We start from the raw sequence: 16,448 nt of genomic DNA on the forward strand, positions 1-16,448 counted from the left end.
AGCAGAAGCTCAGTGTACATTGGCTGACTGATTTGTCTGTGAGGACTATAGCTAAGATTGTTAGAACTAGATAGAAGAAAAACAGTCCAGCCTCATGGTTTCACAGATGGGGAAGCAGAGGCAGGGATGCACACTTATGAGAGCCAAGTTGATTGTGTACAATCCATAGGTTTCACTTTCATAAGCAGTAGTAGCCGCTAAAGGTGAGGTTAGTTATTTCCCCCTACAATCTCCCTGCCAGGTTATCATGATAATAGATCTCAGAACAAATTCTGTTACCCATACAAATATGTATACAACAAGCATTTACTAGCAGGAAGCCACAAACCCGGTTCATATAGTCTGTTCTGTAAAGTCAATGAAGGCTCAGCCCTCTGTCCTTTTAGGAGCTCTGTCACCTTCCATGAAGGGTCCACTCAAGAAAGATACAACATTCTAGATGCAGGATGCAGCTAGACAGATGGTCACATCAGGCAACCAGAATCCCTCAGGATTTGGGATGCCTCAAGGATTTATCCCAGTGCATCATTCTTAAGTGAGATTTTTTTTTTTTTTACTCTGAAGAAGGAATGGATGGTGCCCCTCATCATTTTAGCCAATCTACATATCTCGAATGCTACAGGCACACCTTGTTTTATTGCACTTCGCTTTATTGTGCTTTGAAGATACTGCATTTTTTTACAAATTGGTTTGTGGGAGCCCTGTGTCAAGTCCAACAGCATTTGCTCATTTCATGTCTCTGTGTCACATTTTGGTAATTCTTGCAATATTTCAAATTTTTTCATTATTATATTTGTTATGGTGATCAGTGATCTTCAATGTTACTATTGCAGAAAAATTATGACTCGATGAAGGCTCAGATGATGATTAACATTTTTTAGCAATGAAGTATTTTTATTTATTTTGTATTTTTTAAAAGTTTATATATATATTTTTAAAAGTTTACTTATTCTTGGCTGTGCTGGGTCTTCATTGCTGGGTCTTCTAGTTGTGGCAAGTGGGGGCCATTCTTCGTTGCGGTGCATGGGCTTTTCATTGTGGTGGCTTCTCTTGTAGTGTAGCACAGGCTCTAGGTGCTTGGGCTTCAGTAGTTGCAGCACACGGGCTCAGTAGTTGTGGCTTGTGGGCTTAGTTGCTCCATGGCATGTGGGATCTTCCTGGACCAGGGACTGAACCCATGTCCTCTGCATTGGCAGGCAGATTCTTAACCACTGCGCCACCAGGAAGTCCAGCAGTGGACTATTTTTAAATTAGGCATATACATTGCTTTTTTAGACGTAATGCTATTGCACACTTAGTAGACAGTGGTATAGTATAAACGTATCTTTTTTTTTTTTTTTTTTTTTTTTTTTTGCAGTACGCGGGCCTCTCCCGTTGCGGAGCACAGGCTCCGGACGCTCAGGCTCAGTGGCCATGGCTCACGGGCCCAGCCGCTCCGTGGCATGTGGGATCTTCCCAGACCGGGGCACGAACCCGTGTCCCCTGCATCGGCAGGCGGACTCTCTACCACTGCGCCACCAGGGAAGCCCTAAAAGTATCTTTTATATGAACTGGGTAACAAAAATTCATGCTCGCTTTATTGTGATATTGGCTTTATTGTAGTGGTCTGGAACCCAGCTTACAATATCTCCAAGGTATGCCGGCAGTAATTTCACCAAATGATAGCTTATTTCTAATACCTGTTGTGCTAATTAATAAGCCATGAATTTCACTGATGCATTCATTATGGCGTTCTCTAGGCTAATCATTATTGAGATAGGGAGAGCTGCAGGGCTGTGCTGAGCTGATTGGGTGTGATTGTGTACATCTCAGACATGGTGGAAGTATTTACACTATGGAAAGTGGCAACAGGGTCTCCCTGCCCACCCCACCAACCAGAGAGCCAGTTACTAAACACTGACCAGCACACCACTGGATAGCTTAGAGCCCTCTGGACTGTGGCCTTTCTGATAAATTCTGGCTGACCACCGCACCCTCATGACTACCTCTAGACTTGGTGATAGTCATAGCTGCACTTTAGAAATTACCTGGCACCTTTACAACAATATTGATTCCCAGGTCCCGGTTGGTGTAGATTCTGACTTAACTGGACTGGGGTGGGGCTTGGATATCAGGATACACTTAAAGCTCACTATGTGGTTCGAAACTGCAGCCAGGGTCACACTCCCACCTCTGTGTCATACTATTTATGCCACGTATTCCAACAAAGTTAATGGCAAAGCCAGGCTTGGCACCAGGCCTGCTGACCCCCAGCCCAGAGTTCCTGGCAAAAGGAGAGAAAAATTGAAAATAGGTCTTTACTTCTTCTGAGATTTCAGTATTTGCAGGTGTGTCTGAGGAGCAGCCCATAGTGCTTGGGGTCAGGTTGGGGGTGGGAGGGACAAGGAAGTTGCCCAGGACCCCGGGAAAGGCTGTGCTATAGCCCCAAAGAGCTCCAGGCTCCCTCTGCGGGAGTGTCTCAGCCTCATCCCTCAGGGCGTTGTCGTTTAGGGGCTCAGGGAGAGCTGAGAGGGACCACTCAGATGTGTGCGTGTCCCTAGGGAAGATTTGAAAGAGGAGAGAGTGCAGCTAGCTGGAGAGGTCAGGACTAGGGGCGGGGGGGCAACTGAAAGAAAACCAGAGTGGGGAAGGAGGCTAGGAGGCGAACCCCCAGGGAGAGGGAGACAGACAACCCCTCCGAGGGCAAGGTGTTGAGCTAGCCCTCCTGGGGAGGGAGATGAGCACCTCCATGAGTGGGTGTAAGCCTGGCTCTGTGGGGCTGGTGAGGGAAGGTAGTCCTGCAAAGAGGGGTAAAGAGTTAATTTCTTCCTCCTTAAAGGACAGAAAGGATGACTTCTAACCTTGAGGTAGGATGCCTTCTTAGCCCCCGGTTATTCATTTGAAGGTGACCCTCAGCAGTTCCTGGTTCCAAGTCTCTACCCAACCTTGCAAGGCTTGCTTCCTAGTACCAGGAAACTGGCTTCCTTTTAACTCCCTGGGCAGGGCATTGCCTCCCTCCCCACCCCCACCTTACTTTCTTCTTTCTATGGCAGAGCCCTGAGGGCTGGGCCAGCCTGGTCTCTGTTTCTCTCTGGGAGGCTTGGGAGTCCAGGGCAGGGGAATGGGACAAGTGTGCCATTCCTGCAGTCACCACCAGGGACCCCACCTAGCGCTGCCATGAGCTCACAACCTCTGGGCCACACATTTAATTCCTGAATGGCACAAACACTGATTGGTGGCCTCCCAAGCTCCAGGCTGAGCTAGGCCTGCAGGGAAGGAAATAGCAGTGAGTCAAGCAGGGGCCGTGGGAGACAGACACACAGCTAGGAAGACAGATTCTGACCCCAGGCAGGGGAAAGGCTGGGTGCGAAGAAGCTGGGTCAGAGCTGGGCTGAGTGTGTGCAAGGGAGGGGGCTCCTGAGTTGGGGTGAGGGGGTGAGGGCTTCTCAGAGGAGGAGGCCACTGGGGCAGGGTTGGGATCTCACCTGGCAGAGAAGGGGAATCTCAGAGACCTGGGGAAAAGCCTCCAAACTGTTACAAAAGGAAACTGCGGGCCTCAGCTCCACGAGGGCCCCTAGCCGCACCCTCGTCTGCCGCACCTTCCTAGATACGGCTCTCCCACCCCCCTTAGGCTGAGGAACTCCACTTCCTTATTCCATTCATGCCTTGCACACTCATTTGCACACTTTAACACCTTAGCCGTAAATTCCTGCTCTTTTCCCATAGTCTTCTCTCTTGACAACAGTGGAAAGCGAGCATTTCTGTGTACCCTGAATGAAGTACTCTAGCTGTCTCCCTAGCGCCCCTCTGCACACACTCTCCCACGTCCCCCAACGTGCCTGAGCACAGGCGCTTCCACAGCTGCACGCGACCTCGTTCGCAAAACCCTCGCCCCCGCCCCTCCCTCGGCCTCCTCAGGGTCCAGGCCGCTGCCCCGCCCCAGGCCCGCCCCCTCCCAGAGCGCCCATTGGCCCTGGGGCTGGGTGGACCCGGGCCGGGGCTGTGATTGCGGCTCGCCGGTGTCAGTCCCCGAGTGAGCGCGGGTGGCGGGGCGGGGAGCTGGGCAGGCAGCCTCAGGTGGGGCTGCTGGCAGCGAGGGACCCAGCCCGGGAGCCCCCCAGGATGCCCCGCGGAGACTCGGAGCAGGTGCGCTACTGCGCGCGCCTCTCCTATCTCTGGCTCAAGTTCTCGCTCGTCATCTACTCCACGGTGTTCTGGGTGAGTGACCCCAGTCGGGCCCCGGCATGGGAGGGGGAGTCGGCACTCCCTTGTTCACACACACGCTGGGCCGGCGGTGGGGGTGGGCTGGGTCCAGGCTTGCCTGCTCCAGGGAGGGGCAGAAGCGCACTCCTGGATTCTCGTCCCACTCTCCTTGCGAACTAGGAAATTATGGTTGCTCCAGCTCCGTCTGAATTTCAGCCGCCCGGTGCGGAGCCTTAGAGCTTGGTGGCAATGGCTCTGACGAAGGAGCTCCGACGAAGGAGCTCCGCCTGGCTCACCTGTGTGCACCTGACCAGCAGTTTGGTTCTGCGAGTCCGCTGCGCTTCCGCTGGTGCCGTAGGCTGTGGTTACCACGTTTGGCCGCGCTCACCCCACCTGCCGGGTGTTACTGAGTTCGTCTCTCCATCCGTCTGCGGAGAAGTGGTCAGGCTTTGTTGTCCGGAGTCGGGAGACCTGAACTCCTTATGCTGTCCCCACTATTTACTTGCCGATGCCCCTGAGCAAGATGCTTTTCCAGGTGCTTTGATTTCCTCTTTGGTGAAAGGAGGAGTCCACCAGACTTGTGGTCTCCGGCTGCTCCCAGGTGCTCAGTAACTTTAAAAAGCCCCGCACTTAACCTTCTCTCTCTGTTCTTGGGGGCAGGGTGGTAGTGGCTGGACATGAACCAGGCTTCGAATCCTGTTACTACCACTTTCCAGCTGAGTGATCTTGGGGAAGTTACTTCAACTCTCTAGGCCATAGTTTCCCTGTCTGCAAATGGAGACTAATTATACTCAACTTTCAGAATGGTTGTGGAGATTAAATGAAACAGGTCAAGTACATTGCTTAGCACAGGGACCAGTGGAGAGCTTAAGAGGTGTCAGCCATTATCATTATGGGCAAGGGAGCTGGGCCATCCTGGTAAGCTGACCCAATAGACTGGATTTCTTTATGGAGATTTCAGACTAGGCTGGGTCCCCTTGTAGAAATGAGGACATATTTCTACAGGCCAGAGCCAGCCCTGCCACTCTAGAATAGCCCCCTACCCCCAGTATGCCACAGGACAGACTTGCCCAGGTACCTGACACCCCTCCCCCTCAAAACACATGCACACTCCTGGTCTTCTCCTCAGCCCTCATTGGGTCTGTTCTGCTGGCAGGAACTGTTAGATCTGCCATCAAGCCTGGCTTTCCTTGTGACCCCTCTGTGTATGTGACCTTACCTGGTAGTCAAGAGATCCAGATTCTAGTCTTGTTCTGTTTTGAATCACTGGGAGAGCTTAGGCAAGTCATTTCCATGTTTGGGGCCTGAGAGCTGTTAATTGACTTGCCCAGCTCCCAGTCCAATTCTCTGACTCTATGTAATGTGGAAGAGAGAAGAGCAGTATGTGTGGGGGCCGGAGGATGGAGCACAGACCCATTGATGGAGGCTCCAGGGAGGCAGAAGGTTTTATGTGGAACTGGATGGGGGTGATTTGAGCTGTCATTCAGTGGTTCTCAAAGTTGCATCAGAATCAACTACAGAATTTTAAAAACACTAACCTGGGCCCTGGCATATGTATTTATTTAAACTTATTTAAGCTCCCCAGGTAATTCTAGTGTGTGGTCAGGGTTAAAAACAGCTGAGTTAGATGGTCTCGTAGGCTCTTTGATTCTGATTCTGGATTTTTCTTGCCTTCTCCTTGTTTGTCTGGCCTCAGAAGCTCATTCTCTGTAGGTCAGAGTTGAAAGAAAGAAGGCTAAGGTTGATGGGTGGGGAGGTGAGAAAATAGGGGAAGACCAGGAGTCAGAAGGTGGGGGTTACTTTTTTGGCTTCACCCCTTCTCTTGATAAATAATCACTGACCAGTCTCTTAACCTCTTCATGCCTCCATTTTTCCATCTGTAAAATGGATAACTGATACCCTGCCCCACACTTCATTGGATTGTTTTTGGGGGTAGTGATGTGGGGAAACAGTGACATGTGGGGAAACCGAGTGCTATAAAAAAGAAAGTTGCACAGTTAAAATGGAACTTGAATTTCCAAGGCCTTGTCCTGTCACTGTCCCCTGCAGCCCTGAGAAAAGACCACTCTGTGGCCTTTGCTTTATCTCTCTTGGAGTAGGGTGGGACTCAGATCTCAGAATCTTTCCTTTCCAGCCACCTGAGATTGCCTTACCAAATCGTTAACTTCCCATCCCTGCAGGTATGTGTGCTTAAAAATCTCCCTGTGCATCATGCCAAGAGCTCAGCCACCTGCCAGGGCAACTCCAGGTACCAGAATTTGACTGCAGGGCGGAGGCCCAGTTTAAGTAATTTGTCCTAGACTGGGTTTGCTGTTAATTGGAAGCCATACAAGAGAGCCTATCATCTCCGTCCCTTGGGAGGAAGAGGAGGGCCAAGGGTTACTTGCTTTATAAGCCCAAAGTGCCAGCACTTTCATCTCAGTATTTAAGGAGCCATAAGTTTTACCATAGCCATGCACCTTCTATAGGGCTTTTTGCTTTAAAACTTACTATCAAATAGGAAATGCAAGGACACTACAAAATTTAAAAGTATAGAAGAATCGTCATCAGTGATAAGCCTTCCTCCTATCCCTCTCTCCTGGCCTGCCCTGTCCAGAGGAGGCCTCTGTTATGAGTTTCTTATGATTCTTTTCTGAGATGCTATCCTAGGCACAGGATGTCCTAGGCACAAACATGTGCATATGTTGTATATTCTTTTTTGTTCCCCCGGCATAAAGTAGCATGCTATACACAGCTCTGCCCTTACCTTTTCACTTAAATTTAAATCTGTGTAAAATTTGGAGCTTTGCTAGGGGCTGCCTCATTCTGTTTGATGGCTGCATAGAATTCTCTGTAGGCTAGGCCAAAATATACTTAATCAGTCTCCAGCTGGGGAACTCAGGTTGTTTCCAGTCTTTTGATACTGCAGACAGTGCTGCAGTGAGCATCTTCGTACGTGTCATTTTGCACATATGTGTGTATGTCTTCAGGGTAATTTCTAAAAGTGGAATTGCTGGGTTAAAGGGTATATGAATATATAATATACATACAGGAATACACTCATCATAAGTGTGTACAACTTGATTAATTTTTACAAAGTGAGCACCACTGTATAATCAGCCCCCAGGTCAACCAGCAGAATGGACAGAAGAAGCCAGAAACTCCCATCGTGTCCACTGCCAGTCGCTACCCCTTCTCGCCAGTAGTAATCACTATTGGGATGTCTAATAGCACAGAACAGCTTCGCCTGTTTTTGTATGTGCATTAAAAATTTTGATAGATGTTGTTAAAATAGCCATACGTAGAGGCTGTAACTATTATAATATTGTTTACGTGTAATATTATATTACTTTAAGCTGATTCACTTTTTAAACGTAAGTTTGTTTTTAAAAGGAGGCTTTATATCACCACTGCCAATGGGGAACCAATATTCCTCATCAAAAATAGCAGGTAGAAATGCAGATCAAAACTACAATGAGGTATCACCTAACACGAGTCAGAATGGCCATCATCAAAAAAATCTACAAACAGGGACTTCCCTGGTGGTGCAGTGGTTAAGAATCCGCCTGCTAATTTAGGGGACACGGGTTCGAGCCCTGGTCCGGGAAGATCCCACATGCTGTGGAGCAACTAAGCCTGTGCACCACAATTACTGAGCCTGTGCTCTAGAGCCCACGAGCCACAACTCCTGAGCCCACACGCTGCAACTACCGAAGCCCTCGCGCCTAGAGCCCATGCTCTGCAACAAGAGAAGTCACCACAGTGAGAACCCTGGGCACCGCAACAAAGAGTAGCCCCCACTCGCCACAACTAGAGAAAGCCTGCGTGAAGTAATGAAGACCCAACACAGCCATAAATAAATAAATAAACAAACAAACAAACTTAAAAAGAATCTACAAACAATAAATGCTGGAGAGGGTGTGGAGAAAAGGGAACGCTCTTGCACTGTTGGTGGAAATGTAAACTGATACAGCCACTATGTAGAACAGTATGGAGGTCCCTTAAAAAACTAAAAGTAGAACTACCATATGACCTAGCAATCCCACTACTGGACATATACCCTGAGAAAACCATAATTCGAAAAGAGTCATGTACCACAATGTTCATTGCAGCACTATTTACAATAGCCAGGACATGGAAGCAACCTAAGTGTCCATCAACAGATGAATGGATAAAGAAGATGTGGCACATATATACAATGGAATATTACTCCGCCATAAAAAGAAACGAAACTGAGTTATTTGTAGTGAGGTGGATGGACCTAGAGTCTTGTCATACGGAGTGAAGTAAGTCAGAAAGAGAAAAACAAATACCGTATGCTAACACATATATATGGAATCTAAAAAAAAAAAGAAAAAAAATTGTTATGACGAACCTAGGGGCAGGACAGGAATAAAGATGCAGACATAGAGAATGGACTTGAGGACACAGGGAGGGGGAAGGGTAAGCTGGGGCAAAATGAGAGAGTGGCATGGACATATATACACTACCAAATGTGAAATAGACAGCTAGTGGGAAGCAGCCACATAGCACAGGGAGATCAGCTTTGTGCTTTGTGACCACCTAGAGGGGTGGGATAGGGAGGGTGGGAGGGAGACGCAAGAGGGAGGGGATCTGGGGATATATGTATACATATAGCTGATTCACTTTGTTATACAGCAGAAACTAACAAAACTTTGTAAAACAGTTATACTACAATAAAGATGTTAAAAAAATAGCAGGTAAATATGACAGTAAATATAATGCAGGAAAGACAAAACGAGTTATTCAATCCTAGCTAGATACTGTGGGTGCTGTAGACTGCAAACCTGAGGCTTGCCCTGGTTGTTCAAAAGCAGTTTGGCAAGTGTTTGAGAGGTGTAGAGACAAACTGACACCAAAGCTGAGATTTGCTCCTTGATGAGATTGGAAAGATCAGAAGGGAAAAATGAACAATGAAAACTTCCCAGTCTATGAGTCAATATGAATATGACCTTGAACCCCTTACAATGATCTCTTGTCCCACACTTGGGGGCCCTCTCATTTTTAGAGGGTGACCGCGGGGCTCAGAGGGAGTGTGTCTCAGAGTCACTGAGCAGAGCTGGCAGTAGCCCCCACGTCCCCTCATTCCCAGTTCAGTGAGAAATGAGCTCACCCAGAGGCTCTTGGAGCCTCCTCTTACCACCACATGGGTGAATCACTCTGACACATGTACCCTTAGCCCACTGGGGACACATCTCTAATTATAGCACCAACCACAGGGTATCCTAGAGATCCGTTTACATGACTGTTTTTCCTCACTGGACTGTGGGCTTCTGGAGGTCAGGGGTGTAGCTCATTCATATCCTCTTCCAAATGCTGGTCTTGGAACCAGGCACACAGTAGGTGCTCAAGGAAAGCTTGTTGCATTGGGGCAGTTGAGTCCCAACCTGCATCTTGGAAGCAAGGATTGGAGATATGGGTACCTGGATCAGAGGCTGAACTGGGTGTATAGCCAGCAGTGGTCAGGTTTGCTGACGTCTTGAATTTGCAAAGTGGGCTTTACCGGTCATGGAGACACTGGCTTTCTGGAAAGCACCTGTTGTCTTGACAATGAGGTAGGGTTTTCAATTGGGTAATGGTGTCAGGGCTGAGGGGTGTTGATGATTGAGAAGGAAGTGGGCGTGGATAGGTGATGAAGGTAATAAATGCCAGAGGCAATATTAACTCTTCTTGCCCTCTCCAAGGATGGGCCCCGTTATCATAGTTTGATCTGTGATGCTTTATTTTCCCCTAAAGTTTAATGGTTAAGAGTGTGGACTCTGTACCAAGCTGTCTGGGTTCATATCCCAACTCTGACGCTTATAGGTTGAGTGACATAGGCACTAACTTCCATCTGCCTCAGTTGTCTTATGTGTAAAGTGGGTGGGAACACACCATTGTAAAGCAAATATACTTCAATAAAGATGTTAAAAAAAAGAAACATCCTCTCTTGCAAAAATATGTTCTAATTCTGGGCTAACTAACACCAAATGTTTCTTTGAGAAATGACTATTTCTACAATATTGTGACATACAATTTTTAATAATTATAGTTAGGAATGAATATAAGATACTGAATGTACCTATGATTGTGGTGAAAACACCGAAGCATAATCACATTAATTTTGCATCTCAAACAAATTTCAATATTTATCCCATTCCAACTGACTTTCATTGCACATTTACCACCTGTAAAGTACTTGGTAGAATTTATTTTATTAGTTATTTATTAAAATAAATTTTAGATGATAGAAATCTTTAAAATATTGAAATACAATTAACAAAAAATTGTGTAAGTCTAAGATGCACAACACATTGATATGATACACTTATATATTACACTATGATTATCACTGTCATATTTGACAGCACCTCTATCACCCCAAATAATTAACATTTCCTTTTGGTGCTGAGAACATTTAAGATCTAGTCTCTTAGCAACTTTGAAAGATACAATACATAATCATAATGCTGTGCATTAGAGCTCCAGAACTTATTCCTCTTCTAACTGCAAGTGTGTGCCTTTTGATCAACATCATCTCAACTACCCCATCTCATAGCCCCTGGCAACCTCTATTCTACTAAGCAACCTAAATGCCCATTGGCAGACAAATGGATAAAGAAGATGTGGTACATATATACAATGGAATATTACTCAGCCATAAAAAGGAACAAAATTGGGTCATTTGTAGAGACATAGATGGATCTAGAGACTGTCATACAGAGTGAAGTAAGTCAGAAAGAGAAAAACAAATATCATATATTAACGCATATATGTGGAACCAGAACCTACCTGAGAGTTGCTGAGACCATTAAATGGATTAATTATAGGAAGAGCTTAGAGCAATGCCTAACACATGGTAAACACTGCACCAGCTACTTAAGGATTAGCCGTTCTTTCCCAACCTTCCTCTCTATTCTTCTTGGTACTCACTGAGAATTAGAAGGGCCCTTGAAGGAACCTCTAGTGTGACCTTTTTGTTTTACTGAGGAGAAAACAGGCCTGGAGAGAGGAAGCAAGTATCTGAGACCCCACAGCAAGTTAGTGACAGACCCAGACCAGGACCCGGTTGCCTGACTTCAGTTTCTTCATGGGGTCACTGTGACCTTTACCAGCCATTGTACCCCCAGCCCCTACCCCGTGGTAGTCCCTCCACATGTCAGGGCTCAAGGTGTAGGTGGAAGACAGCATTTCTGGAAGGAACCAAATACCTGGCCTCTCACTTAAACACAGAAGGAATTTCCTTTTTTTTTTTTTTTTTTGGCTGCATTGGGTCTTCGTTGCTGTGTGCGGGCTTTCTTTAGTTGTGGCAAGCAGAGGCTACTCTTCGTTGCGGTGCGCGGGCTTCTCATTGCGGTGGCTTCTCTTGTTGCGGAGCATGGGCTCTAGGTGCACGGGCTTCAGTAGTAGCAGCACGTGGGCTCAGTAGTTGCGGCGCGCGGGCTCTAGGGTGCATGGGCTTCAGTAGTTGGGGCTCGCGGGCTCCAGAGCACAGGCTCAGTAGTTGTGGCACACGGGCTTAGTTGCTCCGTGGCATGTGGAATCTTCCCGGACCAGTGATCGAACCCTCGTCCCCTGCATTGGCAGGCGGATTCTTAACCACTGTGCCACCAGGGAAGTCCATAGCAGGAATTTCTAAGTTTTGAAAAGAGCTTTGTTTGTGTGAAAATAATATGTGCACATAGTTTAAAAAGAATTCCAAGCAATTCAGGTAAGTACACAGACGAAAATAAAAGTCACCTTCGATTCTACCACTGAGAGAGAACCATTGTTGGGGTTAATACCCATTTGGACATCTCCTTGTACATATATGTACATATTTAACTTTTTTTTTATTGTGTTTGATCGGGCAGGTCTATTTCCCTCTTGCTCTAGGCAAGCATTTCAAAGAGAAAATAGTGAAACTCAAGCAGAAAGTGAGGCAGCCTTCATACTGGAGAAGCGGTTACCATGCCTCATGGGCTGTCAGAGATGATCTGGGGCTGGGCTCAGGCCTCAGGCCCGGAGTGGTCCTCCCTTCCCCCAACTTGGCCATGGGACCTTTAAAATCCAGAGAATCAGGAAGGCAGTCCCGGAAGGGATTTGGAGAACCTTCTAATGAACTCATTTTCCATATGAGCAAGCAAGGCCCCGAGAAAGTTTCTTTTTCGCTTAGTCGAGGCTTCTGTGAATGAACCTGCCTCCTCCTGTGAGAGATGGGTTGCTTTAAGTTGTAGGAGTGCGTTGGGACCTCGCTGCCTTTGGTTGTTCGTTCCTGAGCAGGAGTAACTACCTGCCCTTCTCCTTTCCCCTGCCCGGTGCCTCTTCTCTCTCCGTGACTCACAATGTCAACCTGGGGTGGGGCTTAGAGTCAACCAGATTAGGGACCGATAATGCAATTTCCATACCAGTTGGCTGCATATACAGGGAAATGATGTCTTCTGGGTAAGCCCGGACACAGGGGATTGAGAAGATAAACCTTTCCCAGAGAGCACCTCTGGACGTGAGTGGGTCGGAATCCACATCTCCGTGGAAGGCAGCAGATTCCAGTCTTGACCTCCCATTCCCTCCAGGGTGGGGACCGTTTGCTTATTCAGTCAACAAAATAGTTATTTAATGCCTACTGTGTATACCAGGCATTGTGATAGTTACCAGGAAACAACTGTGAATGAGACAGGTTAGTCAGACAAACCAGTAAATAAACATAGTTGTGATAGGTGCTAAGGAGGAAATCAGGGAGGACGTGGGAAGAGATGGGAGTTCCTACTTCAAATGGGTGGTCAAAGAAGGCCTTTATGAGGAGGTCAGAGAATGAGAAGGACCCAGCCACAAAAAAGGCCTGTAGAGAGCATCTCAGAGGGAGGGAGCAGTAAGTGCACAGGCCCGAGGTAGGCAAGTGTGGCCGCAGCAGATGAGGAAGCCTAAGGGCCAAATTGTGGGTGGAGAGACTCTGGTCATATGAGGGGTTTGGGGTCTGAGTGGCCCAGAGGGGATGTTTAATTGTCAGGACCTGATGGCAGTGCCATTTGGAGACACGGATCAAGTGCTGGTTCTGCTGTGACGCTGGGTGAAGGATCAACTCTCTGATTCTCCTGGACGCTTCATCTGCGGATACCCTGGAGGGCTGTGGGGAGGACCCTGCAAGATGAGAGATGTGGAAGCACCCAGCACACTGTAGGCCCGGTGTCCATGGGGGGATGGAGACTTATCTGGGGAGCCTCACAGAGCTCAGGGGGAGCTGGGACATAAGATGTGATGAGAAGTTCTGGAATTTGTCTTATCAGAGGAAGCTGCTTTCTGCTGGGGATTCTCTGCCTGCTTAGAGCAGATGGCTGTGGCCTTGCCCTTGGGCGGAGAAGTCTGACCCCTTGGGAGTGCATTCAGCCTCTTCTGGGGCCTGAGTTCTTCCCACCCTTTAGTTCCTAGGCTTTAGTGGTGTATCAGCAGAGGCTGTGTGCCACATGATGGGCATGTGGGTCTAGGGAGGCCAAACTAGAAGTATCCTCAATGCTCTGAGAGCACCTGGAGAAGGAAGGATGGGAGAAGCACTTCTGGGAGCCCAGGGGCAGGGTCTGCCCTTGCCAGGGAGTGTCACACAGGTGTACTGTTCAGCTCCAGGCTGGGCCTTCCCACCTGGGCCTGTGGGAGGGGAGACAGAGAAGACTAAGAGGTCAGCCCACGAGGGAGCTGGAAGGTGAAATCAGGCAGCAGCAGCCGATTGGAGGCAGCATGTGGTTTCCTGCAGGGCTGCCTGGCCGTGACTGCAGAGGAGCCCTGGGGAGGACTTCCAGGAGGTGGGAGCCGGGCTTGAAGGGCATGGAGGCCAGGCTGAGAGGAGTGGAGATGAGCTTTGGGAGAGGAGGGTGGGTCACTGCAGAATGGGATATTTGTTGGGCCTGGATGTTGAGGTCAGAAACACCCTTTTTTTTTTTTTGTGGTACGCGGGCCTCTCACTGTTGTGGCCTCTCCCGTTGCGGAGCACAGGCTCCGGACACGCAGGCTCAGCGGCCATGGCTCACTGGCCCAGCGACTCCACGGCGTGTGGGATCCTGCCGGACCGGGGCACGAACCCGTGTCCCCCGCATCGGCAGGCGGACTCTCAACCACTGCGCCACCAGGGAAGCCCCCAGAAACGCCCTTTGAGAGGACCAGTCCTGGAGGCCCAGCTCTACCACGCAGCAAGTTAGGAGAACGAGCACTTCTTGGTTGATGGGTGAGGAGCAGGTCTGATTGGCTACGTGACAAGTCACGGCCAGCTCTCTGTGCCTCAGTTTCCTTGTCTGTGGAAATGGGGTAACCGTTGTACCTCACAGGGGGCCAGGCTTGGATGGGGCGATGCCTCCAGGGCTCTTAGCCGGATGTCTTGTGTGGTAAGCATCAGCGCGGATGCCGGGAGGAGAAGCATCGCTGGGCAGGAGCCTGGTGGCAGCTCGCTGGGTGTTGGTGAGAAGGGCTGGAGGGTGGGAGGAGCCTCCACTTTGCACTTGCATCACCATACATCGCTTCACTTCTCTGGGTCCTCAGAACAACCCTGTGAGCTGGGCACTTTCCCCTTTCACAGCTGAGGAGACTGAGGCCCAGAGAGGGGGACATGACTGGCACAACCCACCGTTTGCATCCATCCCCGAGACCAGAGCTGTTTCACTGTGAAAGTGGTGCTTGTGTTTTGTTTAATTCTTTCCAGAGTAGACTTTGGCACCAGTGGAGGCGTTTGCATCTTGGCCTGCAGGGAAGTAAATATTTGCTCAGAGGGTAGAAGGAAAACAGCCTTGGCCTGGTCATTCTCAGAGCCCTCCCCCTTCCTGCTGGAGAGCCCCTCCCAGGATGCAGCGTGTGGCCTTGGACAAGCCATGAGGCTCCTTGTACTGTTTCCCGTCCCTACCAGAGGACGGGCTGTGCTGGGTGCAGTGTGGGGGGCCGCAGAGGTACTTGGGGTCAGGTGGTCAGTTCCTGTGCACCCTCTGTGGGCTGGGCGCTGGGCCCAGAGATGGGCGCAGCCCCCAGTCTGCCCCGTCACAGATCGGGGCCAAGTCGCCTGGCTGGAGTGGAGTGGGGTGCTGGCTTCCGAGGCTGGCACCAAATTCGGAGACTGGGTCACTTCCTGAGGTCAAAAGACAGGACCTTCTGGGCCTTGGGCCTCTGAGGCCTCCCATCTTGAGGGTTTCACAAGGGCACGTGTCCAAGCCCCATCTTCAGAGCTGACTGCATGGGTCTAGGGTGGGGCCCAGGCACCTAAAATTTTTAAACTTCCTCGGGTGATTCTAACGTGCAGCTGGAGTAGGAACTGCAGCTCATGGTGGTGTCTGTGAGGGAATTCTGATGGGAGTGGCCCGGTTTCCAAGCTGACTTTCTCTCTATCTGAACCCTGACTGCCTTGCTGAACCTTTTTCCAACCTCGCTGACAATCTGGACAGTGTCCGTGTGCTGGGAAGTCACTGTGCACATTTGGAAGAGGCTCACCGTGAGGGAGCCGTCCTGGAAGGGGAGGGTGCGCTAGCCAGGGGTGGAGGAGCCGGGGTGTTGGGTGGGGTATTGGCGGGGCTAGTCTAGGCTGGCGGAGGTGTGTGGAGACCACCAGCCTGGGGATGGAGACCACCAGCCCGTGTGGGAGGCTGGGCTTCTTCCAGGGACCCAGATGTATCCGGGTTGGGGGGTGTCCATGGTTCTAGAATTTTGTTTTCCTTTTGGTTATCTTTATAGCATCCTTTAATCTGCTCTAAAGGCAACACGTCTCTGTAGTTAACTTTGTAATCTGAAGAAGTTTCTGTAGAACCAGACTTGAGTTTCTTGAGTCAGGGATTCACACACTTAGGGGGTGAGCTGTGATAATTTCCCCCCACCCCGAAATTATGTCTCCAGTTTGAGAACTGCTGATGTGTAGGCATCATGTTGGAAAGCTGGTTGTGATCTATTGAGTGTCAGCGACCTGCTGTTCTGACTCTGTAGGGGAGGTACAGCAGGTGGTGGGGAAGCAGAGTTCCAGGTAGGTGTGATGAACTTGCTTGGGGTTACAGTGATGAGCTCGTGGCCAGTTTGTGGAATGATGGGGACTTGACTTCTGACTCTGACCAGTGAGCTCTGTAGTGGGTTGGATGGTGCCCCCCCCACCACAAAAAGATGTGTTCATGTCCCAGAACCTGTGAATGTGGCCTTATTTGGAAAAAGCATCTTTGCAGATATAATTAGGTTCAGAATCTTGAGATGAAATCATCCTGGATCGCCTGAGCGTGCCTTAAATTGAATGACAAGTATTCTTGTAAGAGAAAGGCAGAGGGAGCTTTGAGACAGAAGAGAAGACACAAACACAC

The 16,448-nt window shown here is 49.2% G+C and overlaps 1 protein-coding gene across 2 annotated transcripts in view; it reads left to right on the forward strand.

Moving 5' to 3' along the window:
- Positions 1 to 4,101: 4,101 nt before the first annotated feature.
- TSPAN15 (tetraspanin 15) overlaps positions 4,102 to 16,448 on the forward strand; it is a gene marked incomplete at its 5' end in the record, with an annotated part of 50,776 nt that continues 38,429 nt past the window's right edge. For both annotated transcript variants that reach the window (XM_079709758.1, XM_079709759.1), the window contains one exon: positions 4,102 to 4,197. In XM_079709758.1, the coding sequence (XP_079565884.1) occupies positions 4,102 to 4,197 (96 nt within the window). The remainder of the gene's footprint in view (positions 4,198 to 16,448) is intronic.

Source organism: Hyperoodon ampullatus, assembly GCF_949752795.1.
Source record: "Hyperoodon ampullatus genome assembly, chromosome: 1".
Taxonomy (NCBI): Eukaryota; Metazoa; Chordata; class Mammalia; order Artiodactyla; family Ziphiidae; genus Hyperoodon; species Hyperoodon ampullatus.